Source organism: Marmota monax, unplaced genomic scaffold (genome assembly GCF_021218885.2).
Source record: "Marmota monax isolate L192 unplaced genomic scaffold, Marmota_monax_Labrador192_F-V1.1 WCK01_AAM20220418_F8-fsc00024, whole genome shotgun sequence".
Taxonomy (NCBI): Eukaryota; Metazoa; Chordata; class Mammalia; order Rodentia; family Sciuridae; genus Marmota; species Marmota monax.
The window spans coordinates 9,405,218-9,423,354 of record NW_026695224.1 but is presented as its reverse complement, the minus strand read 5'-3'; the positions used below and the strand labels follow the sequence as shown (position 1 = coordinate 9,423,354).

Genomic DNA, 18,137 nt, shown 5'->3' with positions numbered 1-18,137 from the left:
GAATTACGGGATCTAGGGATCCTCCTGGGGGCCGTTGACTTTGATTGTCTAATTGACAGTAAGGCCAAACTTGTGTACAGAATTTAATAAGGGGGAGTCTGCAGGGAGGGAAGATGAGGCCCCCATAGGTTGGGAGAGGGACAAGGGTGGTTGAGAGAGAGAGAGAGAGAGAGAGAGAGAGAGAGAGAGAGGAGTGCCTGTTCTCTACCCCTCAGGACTTCTTGCTCATGAACCGGGTTCCAGAGAGTCCACTGTAACCGTGAAGGTGGTGGTGGGGTGCATTCTCTCCTCCAGATTGGGCATCAGAGGTTTGCCAGATGATCACAGTCAAAGCTCCTGCGTAGCCTGTCTGAAGTTGGATACCTGATAGGGGAACTCACCTACTGAAGAGCCGGTGTTGTGTGAGTAATAGTAGCGCTCGAAAGAGTGGACGAGAATGGAAAGCCTTGAGAGAGGGGGCCGTTGAGCAGCGAGGCATCCCCTCTCCCAGGTTTCAGCACCAACGAAAGAACGAACAAGGCTTGTTGTCGAAGAAAATTCCCGTTTATTGAGGAACAGCTCTGCATATTTATAGATCCGGGGGTTATGACAGGTATGATAGTTTAACAGTTTAATGGTTTGACGGTTGGCACGGGGTGCTTTCTGATTGGTGGGTAAGGATCATGTGAGTAAGCAGGGCTAGTCTGATTAGTGGGTAAGGATCATGTGAGCCAGCAGGGCTAGTCTGATTGGTGGGTAAGAATCATGTGAGCCAGCAGGGCTAGTCTGATTGGTGGGTAAAGATCATGTGAGTCAGCAGGTCTAGTCTGATTGGTGGGTAAGGATCATGTGAGCCAACAGGGCTCACCATTGGATGACCCTTTTCCGGGGATGGGGAAGTTAGTCTTTGGAGCCAGGGCGACTCCCAACAGTCAGGATCACTGAGAATACCCCATCTTCACATCTGAGGATCACAGGGTCCCTGGGCATGGAGGCAGGACCAGGACTAGAGGAGCCACTCCAGGATGCCTCTTGAGTCAGCAGATACCAGGTAACAAGTGCCAGAAATCTGTTGGAGGAGAGCAGAGGTGTGGAGGTCCCCTATGAAGGGCAGCTGGGCCTAAAACTGAGGTTGGGATTGGATATATAAAAAAAAAAAAGGACTGGAGAGGCCTGCCCCCTGTGTGCAGCCACCGGGAGACCTGAGAGGAATACTGTGCCACACATGTTGTGGTTCCTTATTCACCAACAGGTGGCTTCACCCAAACCTCCTCCACTTTGGGCCATTGTAGCTGAAAGAATGAAGAAGGCTCATCATTAGAGAAAATGCCCGTTTATTGAGGAACAGCTCTGCATATTTATGGGGTGGGGGCATTGACAGTTATGACAGTTTAATAGTTTAATGGTTTGACAGTTGGCATGGGGTGCTTTCTGATTGGTGGGTAAGGATTATGTGAGTCAGCAGGGTTAGTCTAATTGGTGGGTAAGGATCTTGTGGGCCAGCAGGGCTAATCTGATTGGTGAGTAAGGATCATGTGAGCCAGCAGGGCTAGTCTGATTTGTGGGTAAGGATCATGTGAGCCAGCAGGGCTCACCATTGGATGGCTCTACTTGGGCAATGGGGAAGTTACTCTTTGGAGCCAGGGCTACTCCCAATAGCAGCCATCGCCATAGCCCTCCCCACGTGGTAATCTCCCCTGTGGGACATTGGTCAGGGCCAAGGCAGCTGCCCCTTGCAGCACTGCAGACAACACTGCAGCATCACCGAATAGGCCACCCAATGCCATTGCACAGCCTATCCTCCCAGTCCTGAAAGTGGTTGCTTCCATCTTGGGACATCTCCACCGCCATCTTGGGTTACTGCTGCCTCCGCCATCTTTAGCTGGGGCAGCTTCCACCTTGGGACGCTGATGGGGGCCTGGAAGCCCAATGTTATGGTACCTACAGGCTTGAAACTACTACCACCATCAACCAGTGACACGGGTGCTTCCATCTAGGGACAAGAACCAGGACCTGGAAGACCATCACCAAGGTCCCTGTGAGTCCCTATGCACCACTGGTATCCCTACTAGGTGTGCTAACAGACACCATCTGCTTGCAGAGGCAACAGGGAGACCTGCATGGGGTCGCCATACTCTCTTTTTTCTCCTGCTAACAGCCAACACTTTTGATTACCCTTTCATTGGTCCTTTAATCTAATACCTCTATATTCTCACATCCTGCCTCATAAACATCACAGCCTACCAACCCCCTCTGCCCACCATTAGAAACTGTAAATCCTTATGCAAAATTACTGGTTACCTGATAAAAGATAACCAAATTCATCCTTTCTGTTTATAGCGACAAAACAGTAGATGTCAAAATAAAACCTAATTGATCTATGGCTGCATACGGGTTGCATTGGGTGCTGTAAACTTTGAAATCTCCCTTTAAGATGAGGTATTGGTAGCCTGCAGGGACACTACAAGATTACAGGTTAGAAGCTGCAATAGCTCAGGTCTGCACTGCAAGAGAGGAAGACACAGACAGCATGAAAAAAACAGGGAGGAAAGTGCCCCAAATAAACCAAGATACAACAATAATAGACCCATGGACAGCGCAGTAGATGAAATGTCAGAAAAGGAGTTCAGAATGTACATCACTAAAATGATCTGGGAATTAAAGAATGACCTAACAGAGCAAGTACAGGCAAAAATTGATCATTCCAACAAAGAGATAAGAGAGCAAATACAGGTAGCACAGATTATTTCAAGAAAGAGATAGAGACTCCTCATAGAAATAGAAAAAGCAATCATGAAATTCATCTGGAAAAATAAGAGTCCCAGAATAGCCAAAACAATCCTTAGCAAGAAGAGTGAAGCAGGTGGCATCACTATTACAGACTTTAAACTATACCACAGAGCAATAGTAACAAAAACAGCATGGTATCGGCACCAAAATAGACCTATAGACCAATGGTATAGAATAGTGGACACAGAGACTAACCCAAATAACTACAGTTATCTTATATTAGACAAAGGGACCCAAAAGTGTACATCGGAGAAAAGATAGCCTCTTCAACAAATGGTGCTGAGAAAACTGGAAATCCATATGTAACAAAATGAAATTAAACCTTGATCTCTCACCATGCACAAACTCAACTCAAAGTGGATCAAGGACCTAGGAGTTAAACCAGAGACCTTGAGCCTAATGGAAGAAAAAGTAGGCCCAAATCTCCATCTTGTTGGTTCAGGTCCCAACTCCCTAAATAAGACTCTTATAGTGCAAGAATTAAAACCAAGAATCAATAAATGGAATTAATCCAAACTAAAAAGCTTGTTCTCAGCAAAAGAAACAATCAGTGAGGTGAATAGAGAGCCTACAGAATGGGAGCAAACCTTTACCACAAGCACATCAGATAGAGCACTAATCTCTAGGATATATCAAGCATTCAAAAACCTTAACACCAAAATAACAAATAAATAGGATAAGGAACCTGAACAGACACTTGTCAGAAGAAGATATACAATCTATCAACAAATATATGAAAAAATGTTCAACTTCTCTAGTAATTAGAGAACTGCAAATCAAAACTACTCTAAGATTTCATCTCACAAGTCAGAATGGCAGCTATCAAGAAAACAAAAAACAATAAGTGTTGGCGAGGATGTGGGGGAAAAGGCACACTCGGACATTGCTGGGAGTTCTAGAACACTAGCTGCAAGCACTGGCCTGGTGATAGCAGTTGCCCAAGGTTGGCCTTAAAGTCTGGCTCTTGGCTGGGTCATGCCTGGGTCTCACAACTGTGGGAGCTTGTGCAGTCTTGGGAGGAAGGAAGTGTGGCCCAGGCCCATTCAGGGGCTGGAACTGATGTGGCCAAAGTGTGGGTCTGGTGCATAGGTCTCCACCTGACGGGTAGAGTCTTTCTAGAGGCTCTGTGATCTGTTCTGTGTATGGGGACTTTGATTTCTATACGGTGGCAGGCCTGGAACTGGATCCAAGATAAAGCTCTGTGCTAGCTTTTGTGCCCTACTCTCTGTTCTACCCTCAAGATTAAAGGAGGGGCGATGGAGGTAAGACATACTGGAAAGTTCAAATCTTCCTTAAAAGGGTATTTTTTGATATCACTCTGTTTATGCTTTCTGCATATAAATTAGTGCTTTTTTTGTTCGTGGCTAAAGCTTTCTGGGGCTGGAGGAATGGGTATTAGTGTCCTGGCTTGGTCAGCCTCCAGACCCCTCCTCAACATCCGGGCACTTGGATGCAACCCCTGTCCTGAAGCATAGTGAGGTAACTGATTCTTTAGCCGTCCAGCCAGGCGGCCATCACAACAGCTACAGCCTCATCACATGCTCCATAAATATTCTGGGAGACTTTGCTTTGGCTGCAGTAGCTTCGGAGGCTCTGCAGCTTCTCTGAATGATTCTTTCCCTCTGTAGCCCATTCAGATGTCTCCACTTTGGCCTGTGAAGAGCCCGTCTATGACAGCCAGGTGGGCCCAATACAGCTAGGAAGACTGGCACGACTATGCAAAACTTCTGAAGTTAGCAGACAGGAGACTGTGACTGCATGGGCCTTCCTTTTGGTCTGTATAAGCATCCCTCCTCATCAGATCAGTCGGCATAAATCTCTCTCCCAAGTACCGCTCCCTTCCTGCTGCAGCATTAAGTTCTAATAAAGCCTCTTTCAGAGGGTTTTACTTTTTCTGTAATTTCTTTTTTATTCTTTTTGGGGGGATGGGTAGGTACCAGGGATTGAGCCCAGGTGCACTCAACCACTGAGCCACATCAAGCCCTATTTTGTATTTTATTTAGAGACTGAGTCTCACTGAGTTGCTTTAATGCCTCACTGTTGCTGAGGCTGGCTTTGAACTCACAATCCTCCTGTCTCAAGCCTCCCAAGCTGCTAGGATTACAGGTGGGCACCACCACACCCAGCTTTTCTCCTGTAGTTTCTATCTCAAGCAGAGCAAGGTAAGTTGGTCATATTAACAGCTGGTAACACTAAGGGGTGGTAGGCCTGAGAATGGCTACAAGCCAGAGAGCTGCCAAGAGCTATAGAAAAGCTGCTGAGAGAGCTGTTAGCTCTGTCTGCTGGGAGACTTACAGGAAGAGCTATCAGTTCTGGCTGCAGCATGATCAGCAGGAAGAGTTCCCAACCCAATGAGCTGAGAGCCGCTAGCCCTCAAAGCTTAGAGCTGTCGATGTGATGGGAGCTTCACTTTGCCTGTTGGTGATTTCTGTCTGAATTTAAGGAAAGAACCCTAAATTGATTGGTTGCAGAGGCAGTAAATTACTTGGATCAACAAGTAATTGGAAGTTCAATTTGAGTTTGAACTTGGAAGTTCAATCTGTGAGTTTCGGCCCTGTGATAGGAGTTGTGGGGCTTTGCCCACTACTGAATTTCACAATGGCAGACCTGGTCCTGGGCTTCTAGACTTCCCAAAATGAGAGCCACTTGTCTCCACCATGGGCTACGTGGAGTTGGAACAAGGTGATGCAGGTATCACAATACTTTTTGCTTTTTCAATATTTTTATTTTATTATACTAAAAGTGGGCATTATGATCTTTTACCGGATTTTATTGGTTTTAGGAGCAGGTACTTGGTGTGCCTCTGGGAGGAGATTGCCCATCTTAGTCAAGGATCTTGCCACCATCTTACTTGCCAATTTTTGAATATTAATTATGGCCTCGAGATTTTAAAAAGAATGAGCATCCATGTTGCTTTCCATAGTGGTTGCACCAATTTGCAGTCCCACCAGCATTGCATGAGTGTGCCTTTTCCCCCACATCCTCGCCAACACTTATTGTTGCTTGTATTCTTGATAATTGCCATTCTGACTGGAGTGAGATGAAATCTTAGAGTAGTTTTGATTTGCATTTCTCTAATTGCCAGAGCTGATGAACATTGTTTTTTCATATATTTATTGTTCAATTGTATTTCTTCTTCTGTGAAGTGTCTGTTCAGTTCCTTGGCCCATTTATTGATGGGGTTGTTTGTTTGTTTTTTTTGTTTTTTTTTTTTTTGGTGATAAGTTTTTTTAATTCTTTCTATATCCCGGAGATGACTGCTCTGTTTGAGGTGTGTGTGGAAAGTGTCTTTCCTAGCCCCAAGAATTTTCTCCCATTCTTTAGGATCTCTATTCATGTTATTGATTGTTTCCTTTGCTGATAAAAAGCTTTTTAGTTCAAATGCATCCCATTTACTGATTCTTGATTTTATTTCTTGCACTTTAGGAGTCTTGTTAAGGAAGTCATCTCCTACGCTGACATGATGAAGATTTGGTCCTACTTTTTCTTCTGTTAGGCTCAGGGTCTCTGTTTTAGTGCCTGTCTTTAATCCACTTTGAGTTGATTTTTGTGCATGGTGAGAGATAAAGCTTGATCTTCATTTTGCTGCATATGGATTACCAGTTTTCCCAGCAACATTTGTTGAAGAGACTAACTTTTCTCTAAGGTATGTCTCTGGCACCTTTGTCTAGTATGAGATAACCGTATTTATTTGGGTTTATCTCTGTCCTCTATTCTGTACCATTTGTCTACATGTCTATTTTGATGCCAATATCATACTGTTTAATGGAACCACCATTTTAATAGAACCAGTTATCCCACTCCTCTGTCCATACCCAGAAGACTTAAAATCAGCATACTACAGTGATGCAGACATATGAATGTTTCTAGCAGCTCTATTCGCAATAGCTAAACTATGAACTTTGGATAGGGCAGAGGGGAATAAGGGGAGGGGACAGGGTGTGGGGGTAGGAAGGATGGTGGAATGAGACAGACATTATTACCCTATATACTCATATTATTATTATTATTATTATACCAGTGTGATTCTGCACCACATACAGCCAGAGGAAAGAGAAGTTGTGCTCCATTTGTATACAATGTGTCCAAATGCACTCTACTGTCATGTCTAACTAATTTGAACACACTTTAGAAATATTTTCAGAAGGAGATGACCTTGGATGAAAGCAAGGCCCTTTATGAATGACTCCTTTTATGTTTTATAAATTCCCTCTCCTAAAGAGCCATGTCACTTCAGATACATCAGTAATACAAGTACCTGTCAGAGTTTGAAATCATCTTTGCCTTTCCATTATTGTAATACTCTCAAATATCTAATCATTACTTTCATTGTAAACAACTTTAATATTTTACAGAAAGTGTCTTTCCTAGCCCCAATCTTTGATTAAATTAAATCAAAGCAAAAAGCTTTAGAGACAACCAGACCTGTCTTCACCTGTGTACTTACCAGTGTCCAGCAGGGGGCAGCACTGTAACAGGGATAACATGCTGAGCTCTCCACTCAGGACATTGGTCAAGAGGGTCTTTGGACAGACAGAAACTAAAAAGTTAAATTAGAAACCAATATTATATACGTTTTCCTTTTTCTCTGTAACTGAGAAAAGCATCCATAACCTGAAAAGGCTAAAATTGCACACAGAGTAGAGGTTGGAGCCTGTTTTTGTACTTACCTGTATGCACCAGGTATGTGGGTAAATGTTTGAAGAAGGAATGGATAAAATGGAGACATAATGAGAGCCAAGGATTTGAGGTATATGGAATTCATTTACTGGAAGAATATTATATCCAAAAATTGCTGCACCAAAATGTAGTGAGTTTCCTGACCATAGTTGTGTGTGGGAGCCTGGGTCACCATGCAGACACAAAGCAAAACTAATTTAGACATCAGAAGAGGACTGGATGATCACTTCCAAATGTCAGAGCCTGGAATTCTAGGAAATAGCAGCCTGAGGAGGCTAAGAGATGTCCCTAATCTCTCAGCTGAGCAGCTTTGGAGCTGGGAGTTGCTCTACAATGTCCCAGCTTGTTCTGAGGACCCCAGACCAAAGTTTTGCCTTGTTTCAGGGTTCAGTTTCCTGGTGCCCGCTTTGGGAAGCTCAAAGTGCACTGAGGTTAGAGTTCTACCAGGGAGAAATTCTTATGTAAGAAGTTGTTGGACGAGTTTGTGGCCCTCTGTAATCTAAGAGTTTGGTACAGACTGTTCAGATACAAGAGAAGAGCTATGGGCGTGACTTGGAGGTCCCAAGAGGTGCCAGAGGGAGGGAGAGCTTTTCTGTCATTTTAGGTTATGCAATTGGCCTGGGTAGGCAGGATTCAGGGGCAGGTCTTGAGCTTAGGGTGGTACCAGTGCATTGCCTCTGAGCAGCATAGAGACTCACTGACCCCAGAACGGCTGTCCTTCCAGGATGTGGCTCTATACTTTGGTCTTGGCTTCTCTCTCTGCTTGCGCGGCATGGGGTGAGTCCTTCTGAAATATAAATACCAGGGCACACAGGGGAAATCCTTGTCCTGGGCTGAGATGGGTGGCGATAACTAAAGGACAAAGACATGCAGCTCCAGTTCCACAATCTTGTTCTCCCTCTAGACTTGGAACTGGACTTGAACTTGAAAACAGACTTGGAGTAGTGAAGCTCAGCCAGCCTTGGCCACAAGAAGACTCAGGGTACGATAAACACCTGGCCCTCCTGCTTCATGCGTCAGGGTCAGGAGGGCAATGAGATAAACTCAAATTTCACTCGAGGAATTAAGAGAGGTCCTCCCTCCTACTTCCGCGCTTGATTATTAGAGGAGATCTGGGCCATGGGGGAGAAGGGCTTAGCAGAATATTAAAAGCATCATCTCAGGAACCTGACTAAGTGAATCCCAGCTCTGCACTTCCAAGCTGGGTGTCCTTGGGCCAGATACTTAACTTAGCTGTGCCTGGATTTCCTGTCCCTAAAATAGGCATGAAGTAGTACCCACCTTATCAGGCTGTAGTCAGGATGAAGCGGGTGGTGCTTTTTGAAGCACTTAGAATGGTGTCTGGTCTGTAGGAGGTAGAAAAAGGATAAAGGTACTGATCTAAAGTGGAGTGTGTTATTAGGAAACTTGACATATGGTAACATCAGGCCAGAAGCTTTTGACTGTTGAAAATTTAGTTTGTCACTCCAGTACCCAAGAGGTTGGAGACACCACTGGGGTGGACAAGACACAAAGGGACCTACTGAGGTCAGTCAGGAGGCAGAGGGAGAGGAGGTCAACAGGTACAAAATGGTTGTTTTGGTTTTTCCCAGAAGGGGAGAGGCAGAGGAAGCTGGCATAGGGTTGGCCTGTTGGAATTATTTGAGTGGACTTTGTTCTGGCTCCTAGTTCTGGGTGGTTTGGGCAGGAGGATACTGGCCCAGGTTATGAGACCATAATAAAGGAGGTGGCTGGGGTGTGGACCCAAGGAGCAGTAGTTCCTCAAAGATCAGCAAGACCTCACCCACCAAGGCATTAGAGACAGAAAATAAATCCACGGTTAACACAGGGGTTCAGCAAAATGGACCACAGCACACATCTGTGCCACTTTATGGACAGAGAAACTGAGACTCCGAGAAATGTCTTCTCCCAAGTTCACCTGGGAAGCCTTGCGCTGGTCTGTTTCTGGCTCTTGAATCCAGAACCTGTGCTCTGGACATCAGTGCCTTGGCAACCGAGGCCCCGTCTGGGTATTATCTTCTCTCTGGCTAGGTGACACTTAGGAGGACTGGCAATGAGGGTTAGGCAGAGTAAGAGAAGACCCAAATTTGGGGTTGAACATTCCTTTTTGTTGGTTACCCCAGCAAATGCCATCCCGTTTCCACCTAGGAAGTTCCTATAGGCTGCTTCCGAATCCCGTTTGCCCATCTGTCCAGTGGGCTTATGGACACTCACCAGGTGAAGCTCTTTTGAGGAATAATGTAAAGCAGCTGGAAGGCACATCGGGTACACAGAAAGTGCTCAGTATGTGCACATCCCACATGACCCAAGAGATGCCTGCTGTTGTCACAATCTTGTTTATGCCTCCCACCCTGTCTGCCCATATTTCTATCTGGGGCTCTCTGGCTTCTACCCACTTTATCTGGGTTGAAGGTGGTCACTGAGGTAACAGAGGCCATGTCCTCAGATATCTGCTCAGACTTCGCCCTCCTTCAGCTCCTCTTCCCACCCTCCTCCATCCACCTCCCCTGTGGGTGCTCCCAACCTCAGCTGAAGCTGCCTCTGAGCCCCATTCTCCGCTCCTGCTCTCCTCTCGCCCTGGCCCCGGCAGTGAGCCACACACATCCATGGTGTGCACCCTCACCTCCAGGGGGACCATCCCCCGCCCCTCACCCACCTCCTTCCAGTCCGGAGGTGCCCTGGTCCTGTGGTCTCTTGCCAGGACATCTCACTGACGTCCCCAGTGACCCTGCCTGACACAGAGCCATGTTCACATGCCTGCCCTTCAGTCTTCTTCTCCCTCCACAGCCCCCATAAACTGATCTTGGCAGCTACCAAATCCTCCATCAAAATCCCTCATGTTATGCACCTCCATGTTTCTTTATGATTTTTTTCTCCTAAATATATAAAACAGGTATCTATCTTCAGTACAAAAATCTGGCTCTACACCAAAAAAAAAGAAAAAAAAAAAGCGACCTGCACCGTCTGTATCCACAGACATCTCACTGAATATAAGCTTCCTAGAAGGACGTCTCGGTGTTATTGGTAATAATTAGTCACGTGTCATAAGGAAAAAAGCATGGGCTTCACTCTTTATACCAGGAGGCGTGGAATGGCTTTGTATCATGGTTTCCAGGGCTGTTAGTTATTCATCTTGATCGTAAGAAAACTCATGATCTTAACATTTTAAAAAATGCTAAGTTAAGGCACTGTAAGTCAGGGACTGAGTATCCTTGCCTCCAGAATGTCCATCCTGGTGTGGTGTCCAGTGATTTGCAACAACAACAACAAAACAGCCCAAGTGCCCACAGTATGGAACTGGCTATTGGTGCTATTGTAAGTGGATTTCCCATAAAAACTTTCCATTAATTCTTCTTCTGGTAGAACACATCTGAATTATTCTTTTCTTTTCTGGCCACACGCTTTGCGGGGAATGTTGCCATATTGTCTGTATCCGAAGAGGAGCATCCTGGGACAGGAGGATAGTAACCATGTCCTGTGATGGGTGCTCTCAGAAACTGAGGTCATTGAGGACAGACAAGACAGGACTTCAGGGTGGCCATGGTGGGGTGTCTGAAATCCACCTGCCTCAGGAAGGAAGATCAGGTTAGTTCACTCTGCTCCCGAAGCAGGTGGAACCGAGTCAGGCGAGGAAGCCGAAGGGAGACGAGGAGCACAGGTGTCAAGAATGGAGGGAATGGAGCAGCAGGAACCTGACACCCAGTCTCTCTCTCTCTTTATAAATGGCCCTTCTTAGAGCTCATAGTACATTCTAGAAGCTTATTGTGTCCTTCATTCCAAAATTATTCCTGATGTTTGTTTGTCCAATAAATGAAACCTAATCCCTTAGCCTGGCATTCAAGGCCCTCCCTGTCATGCACCTGTTCATTCCAGAGTCATCTCCCCCTGCACCTGGACTCCCTCTGTACCCACAGCCCACTCACCAGTGTCCAGCCAGAGCCTGCATTTTTCTATCTATGAACCTCTGCGCTGTCTCTTATTTCAGCTTTCCCCCCTCATTCCATCTTCCCTCATTCTTGTCTCCTCTCTGCAAGTCCCAGCTCCATGGGATCAGAAGGCCTGGCTCCCTCTTCTCCCTCCTGCAGCCCCTCCCTGGTCCCCCACCAGGACGTGGCCTCTTTCTCCCGGGCTTCAGGTCAAGTGTATCTGTGGCTCCTTCTCCCCCAAGGTCAGCCCTCCTGAGAACAGGGCCCCCACTTGTTCGTCCCCTCAACCAGTATGCAGCTCAGCACCTCTGGATGCATGCTCCCAGAAGCTTCTAAGAGGGAAACCAAGGCCTTGTTCGTTCCCAGAAGCTCTCCTTATTCCGTTGACTTTTGACTGGATGTGTTTATATTTCAATTCTAAGTCCTTCACTGAATCCTTTTACTTAGGTTGCACATTTCCTCCTCCTTATTTCACATTGTCCTGAGGCCTAGAGGGCATAGATGACTTTTTCACGTACCTAGAATGTGGCCAACCCCACCTGGAACCCATTTCTGGCCTTTCCCCTCTAATGTCCTCATTTGCTCCCCATGTCCAGCAGGACACCCATCCTCGCCCCCCGTGGTGGACACGGTGCACGGCAAAGTCCTGGGGAAGTACGTCAGCCTGGAAGGATCTGCGCAGCCCGTGGCCGTCTTCCTGGGCGTCCCCTTTGCCAAGCCCCCTCTTGGGCCCCTGAGATTTGCTCCACCGCAGCCAGCAGAGCCCTGGAGATCTGTGAAGAACACCACCTCCTACCCTCCTATGTAAGTGGTGGCCTGTCCCAGGGGGGTTTGTCCCTCGGTGCTGCAGGAGGGGGTGGAGGCCATCCTGGGCTTGGCTCTGCTTTCTCCTGGAATCTTCTAGAACACTGCAGAGCCCTGAGGCCTCCTGGACCTCTCAGGGGTTTCTAGAGCCCTTTATGCAACACAAGGTTCTTGAGTATTCTGTGCCACCCTTGTTCTCAGTTCTTAGAATCCACTTGTGAACAAAAGATCCTCCCTTTGTGAAGCTTGCATTTGAGGACAGAGAGGCAGCTAATACACAATATGCAAAGTGGAAAAAAAAAGATGTATCATGGGATATATTAGCATATGATCAGTGCTTTGTAAAAGGAGCTGTTGAGCCAGTGAGGGAGGTGTGAAGTTTTATTTCTTCTTGGTTTGGTTGGGGTGTGGGGTGGTGGAGGTGTGTGTGTGGGGGGGAGTGCAGGTGATTCCAGGCTGCATGAACCTGACATGTCCTCAACTCCCAGGTGAGTCTAGACACCTAATCACGACAGAGTAGTGGTTGGTGTGCCCAGGCACTCTGGCCACCTGGGCACAGATGCCCAAAGCACTTCAGAGCCCCTTGGGTATCAGTTCTGACATTATTCATCTCCTTAGCCAAGCATTTCCATGGGTGACCAGGTTCCCTCTTCTGGGCACTTTCTTCCATTATCTTTCTTTATAAAATAATATGTGCTGTTTTTAACTCCCTGGTTGCAAGGATGTTACACACACTTTCCAGATTAGTTAGGAAACACAGAGAAGCAAAGGCAGAAATAGTAAGTTCACGTATAGTTTCACCAGCCAGAGAGACTTGCTCCTACTTGTGTTCCCATTCTGTCGCCGACTCTATACTTCCTCCCTTGGAAATGGATCACACATGCATGGTAGGAATGACAACTTGCTCATGGACCATAAAGATCATTTTGTGCCTTCAAGTATCCCAGCCTGACATTCAACAGCTGCATAAAATTTGGTCTTGAAAAGTAATTGATTTAACTAACATTTTTTTGGGTTTAGTAAGTTGGTTTTGTTGTTCTTGACATTATAAACAACACCACAAGGAATATGTTGTAACTAAATCATTACATGCATTCCTGGATATTTTAGGATAAGTACCAAGAAGTGTCATTTCTGAGTCATACATAGCATCTGCACATTTTTGTAATCCCCCCACCCTGAAATATTCCAACTGTGTCCACTCCTTACCCTGACATATGAAAACCTTCATTCAGCAGACTCTTGCCAATGTCTGGGTTTATTAAAAGAATGCTTTTGGGCACTTAGGTAAACAAAAGAATAACATATAATAACAATGATGAATATAATGTTGGTCTTTATTTTACATTTATCTAGATATTAGATATTTTACATTTATCTAGATATCTCTCTTTTGACATTTGAATTTCAATCTTTGCAAATCCTATGTCCATTGCTTTTGGATATCCAGTAAAAATTCCTGAGGACATAAATCTGGAAGTTGCTTTTGCTAGTTCCACTCTGCCAGTTGATGGCTAAGTCCTCCTGACACCTGAGGGTCTTCTCATGGGGGTGGGTAGCATCACCTGCCTTCGGATCTATTGAGACTGGGAGATGTTGCTTATTACATACTTGGAAATATAAGTCCTACCTAGAGTGGATATGCCTGGCTATGTGACCTTGGGCAGGTTGTGTAACCTCCCTGTGACTCAAATTTCTCTTCTGTTAAATAGGCACAATGATAAAATCCACACCCTAGGGCTGACTGGAGGCTTCAAGTAGTTAATAGATCAGAAGGACTCCAGTCAGTGCCTGGCCTCTGGGAGAACTCAGCAAATGTCACCCACTCCATTCTATGCTGGATCTTAGAGATCTCTTCACAGGGCAGCCACAGTGACTGTCTGGGGTAGGTAGATGACAGAATCTTAGAACGCCAGGGTTGCAGGATCCTTAGAGAAAGCACTCCACTCATTTAGACCCGGCAGGTAGGGACCCAGAGCAGGATAGGAATTCACCAAAGGTCACAGAGCACATCAGTGGCTGAAGCAGAGACCAGAATATCCTATAGCCTCCAGGAAGAGGAAAAGTCCCAGGTCCCTGTCACTCTACATGATCTGGGGAGACTCAAGGGAGTCCCCAGTCAGCTTCTCACCCACTCCAGTGTCTCAAGTCCAGTGATAGCAGCTCCAGTTAGAAGTTTAAACCTTCAGTGCAAGGGCCCCAGGTGACGCCTCCCACCTCCATTTTGCTGAGTCTCTGAGCCCTTCTTCCTTCCCTTCCCAGGTGCTCCCAAGATGCAGTGGGGGGGCAGGTCCTCTCAGAGCTCTTTACCAACAGAAAGGAGAACATTCCCTTCAGGTTCTCCGAAGACTGCCTCTACCTGAATATTTACACTCCTGCCGACTTGACCAAGAAAAGCAGGCTGCCGGTGAGTTGGGCCCCATTTGTCAAGATTTGTGAGGGCCAGCGTCCTGGAGCCACTAGGGCAGACAGGAAGAGGTGAGGGCAGCTTGGGTGACGGGCACCACAGGTCATGAGAGCCAGGGGTCCTGAGCTTCCTTTACCACAGGAAAGACAAGGGGTCATTTCCTTGGTTTCCCCTGGCGACCTCAGCATCTGTGGGGAGACTGCAGTACGTCAGGAATGCACATATTAATCTCTTCATGTTTTCTCATGCCAACAGAAGGTCGAGAATGGCCACTCTTAGTTACTAGATCAAGAATGTGAACCCCAGGGCAGAAAAGACATAATTTCAAATAAGTTAGAGAAAAATCAAACAACCCAACCTTCCTCTTCAGGTGGAGTAACTGAGGCCAAGGTGGGGGAAGGGAGGTCACATAGAAGGGTGACAGGACAAGAGCTCGGGGCTTCTCGTCTGTAAACTAGTGTCCCTGAGCACAGACTAGGAAGGGGAGCATGTGCTTCACCTCTCTGCAGCACGCCACCTATGCCCACTTCCACTGTCCCCTGAGAGAGGTGTGGGAAGCCCTTTCCTTGCCTTTGGCCAAACATCTGGAAGGCTCTTATAGCTCACTCCCTTCCTGATTGCTTTGGCACAGGCTGATGCCCATGAGTCAGCATTTCCCCAACAAAGGAAGGGCCAGGGATGGGGCCGCCTGCCAGGTGAAGGCTGGCGGGTAGGGAGGACCCGCTGGAAAACGAGCCACACCTGGGGTAACGGAAGGGCATCTGCACTCATCCAGTCCCCCAGAACCCCCTGGCACGGTTCCGAGGAGTGATGGAGGAGGTTCACACTTGGGCATGAAAGTTGGTCCGACATGTCCCCACAGGAGGTTGGGACAGTGGTTCCCTTGTTCGTTTGTTCGTTCGTTCATTCATTCATTCATTCTTCTTTTATGGACACCGAGCCCCCATATACAGAGTTACACTTGGGGGTTAGGGAAAAGGAGGGGCATGGAGCCATGACCACACAGCCCCACCTTCGAGGGTCTTGCCATCTGCTCTGCACTGTAACTTCTCCATGGCACCACTGCCAGTCAGTCCCTGGGCTCAGCCTTCACTCTCGGGTGAACTTGACTCCGCCCAGGCCCTGGAGGCAGGAGACCCTGCAGCCATGGACGCTGGTCTGGGTTTAGATCCTGGGTCTGCCTTTGCCTGGCTGAGAGTCTTGGGCAAGTTCTCAACCTCCTCAGCCTCTGCTTCCTCTAGAGGGAAGAATCCCCGTGTGAGTGTCTAATGATGGCGGTCGGCTTCATCTCAGGGCTGGCTGAGTGCGTAGAGCGAGCCTCCTGGAACACAGGTCAGAGCTGCAGCAGGACCTTCCTCCTCAGCATGTGGACTCTGGGACCCCTGGGTCAGGTTCAAGTCATGCTTGTGCCACTTATTAGCTGCAGGGTCTCAAGCAGGTTCAGTGACCCAGCTTTCCTGTCAATAGCACAACATTAGCACTTCCTGCATGGGTAAGTTAGTTCTAGGGCTTAGAACTGTTTCTCTTGCACAGTTCACGTTACATGCACCTGTTTCTTGTTAGGGACGTTATGACAGCATTACTTTATCCACTCTCATTTCTTCTCTGTTATGTGAGCTCTTTAAGTTCAAGAACCGTGAATTAAGATCCACTCTTATCTTTAAGTCTTATCATAGTCACTGGCCCATGGTGGATTCTCAGATAATGTTAGTGGAATAATTAAAAGCTTCCCAGAGGAAGTGGATGTGAGTAGGCTTAGGAGGTTGGGGTGCATTTGAGGGTGCAGAAGAGGCAGAGGGAGTCACATCAGGAAGCTGCACTGTTGGGGCTGCAGGTGATTCCTGAAATGACCATTCCTGCCTTGATAAGTTTACTATCCCCAGCCCAAGTCGGGCTTTGCCAGTGGGGCAGGTGGCTGAGAGACCAAAGGAGGCCCCCAGAGATGGGAGGTGAAATATAAGGTTTATTGAAAAACACTTACTGGGAAGGTCCTGCCCTAATTCCTAGCATGTGTGAGAGCAAGTCAGTATCCTTCTAGAAAGTCCAGTGGCAATGGATCTGACTGATAGCACAGCTTTTCACAGGGCTTACTTTGCTTCTCTAGAAGGGAGCGTCTCTTCCAGTGATGGCTGGCTGGACAAGGGCTTACCTCTCCACAGTGCTCCATTCTTCCCCAGTCACCCCAGGGAGGGGGCTCTGCAGGTTAAGTTACAGAACAAGTTAGTTGAGCTTTGTTCTGTTGTATGACCAGCATCCCAAGGAACTTGGCGTGCATGCAAGAAAGCAGCTTTCCACAGATAACACTCACCTGCCCTGATTCCTAGCATGTGCGAGCGCCAGTCAGTACCTTATCTAGGCATCTGCCACAGGCCTGCTCTCACTGTTCCCTGGACTTGGCTGGGTTCTGGGAAAAAAAGTGGGCATTTTAAGTACATGATGTTTGGCTCTTCTCCTTGACTTCTGGTGACCCAGAAGTTTAATTCTCCACTAAAAAGTTAACGGAGACAATGCTGAAATACAAGTGCTGCCCATGGTTATGTGAAGCTGGTCAAATTATCCAGGTGTGGAGAACATGGGGGCGTTGGGGACAACACAACATCCTTGCCTTGTCCTGTTGACATTTTTTTTTTTTTTAGTGCCTTAGGAGGGACATGGCACACAGATCTGGAGATAAAGGCAGGTGCATTGGGTGAAGCAGTGGCCCAATTTGCAACTTTGCTGGGTTCTGAAGGAAGTGGGTAATGGCCTTCACGGGTCCCAGCCAAGATGTAGGTGACCAAACCAGACACCCTCTGAGGTCCTTCCCACTTCTGTTTCCCATAACGTGTGTGGCTGCACTGTTTTTTCCCCAGGTGATGGTCTGGATCCATGGAGGTGGTCTGGTGGTGGGTGGGGCATCCACCTATGATGGACTGCCCCTCTCTGCCCTTGAAAACGTGGTGGTGGTGACCATCCAGTACCGCCTGGGCATCTGGGGGTTCTTCAGGTAAGGCACTGGACTCTCCTCTCTGCACAGTAGCCCCTGCAATGGTGTGCTTTCTGTTAATATAATAAAATACGGGAGGCTGAAAAAATATAAAGAAAATAAATTTATTCAGCTCAGATCAAGATGGGTGGTTTCATCAGATGGGCCTCAGGTGTGGGACCCTGGGCTCCGCAACATGGAGGAGAAACAGAAAGGGAATCCACAGAAGAGGTGGGAAGGAAGCCAGAGAGAAGGGAAATGAGACAGCCATCATCTTTTTTTAACAGCTCCCTCTCACCAGAACTGACCAGGTTTCCATGAGCTTTACGAACTGTACCCCAATGACCTGGTCACTTTCCACTCGGCTGCATCTGTTAAGGGCTCTCACACCTCTTAATACATCACACCAGGGACCAAGGTTGTGGTCTGAGAGGTGACCCACATCCAAACCCTTGCAGTCACCAAAGTGAAGATACCAGAACAGCTCTAGTCATGTCAGCACCATAGCCTCCTCACTAGGTCCTTCATAATGCACCCCAGTCCCTCCTTCTCACTCCCCAGCCTCTCGGCAGCCACTGTCTACTTG

General features: G+C 47.2%; 1 protein-coding gene and 1 long non-coding RNA gene across 4 annotated transcripts in view; one reads left to right on the top strand and one right to left on the bottom strand.

Annotated features, from left to right (window-relative positions):
* Positions 1-547: 547 nt before the first annotated feature.
* LOC124086757 (uncharacterized) lies at positions 548-7,918 on the bottom strand. The gene is made up of 3 exons (XR_006849906.2): positions 7,440-7,918; positions 7,217-7,309; positions 548-1,048 (listed from the first exon to the last, which is right to left on the bottom strand). It is a non-coding gene; the product is annotated as an uncharacterized LOC124086757 (long non-coding RNA).
* A 132-nt stretch (positions 7,919-8,050) lies between these two features.
* Positions 8,051-18,137, top strand: part of LOC124086747 (liver carboxylesterase 1) — a 32,577-nt gene continuing 22,490 nt past the window's right edge. Inside the window, exons 1-4 of one of the 3 annotated variants that reach the window (XM_058575891.1) lie at positions 8,051-8,226; positions 11,972-12,179; positions 14,442-14,586; positions 17,439-17,572. In XM_058575891.1, the coding sequence (XP_058431874.1) occupies positions 8,175-8,226; positions 11,972-12,179; positions 14,442-14,586; positions 17,439-17,572 (539 nt within the window). In that variant the 5' untranslated portion in view covers positions 8,051-8,174. The remainder of the gene's footprint in view (positions 8,227-11,971; positions 12,180-14,441; positions 14,587-17,438; positions 17,573-18,137) is intronic. The other 2 variants (XM_046435246.2, XM_046435245.2) reach the window with 2 other exon arrangements.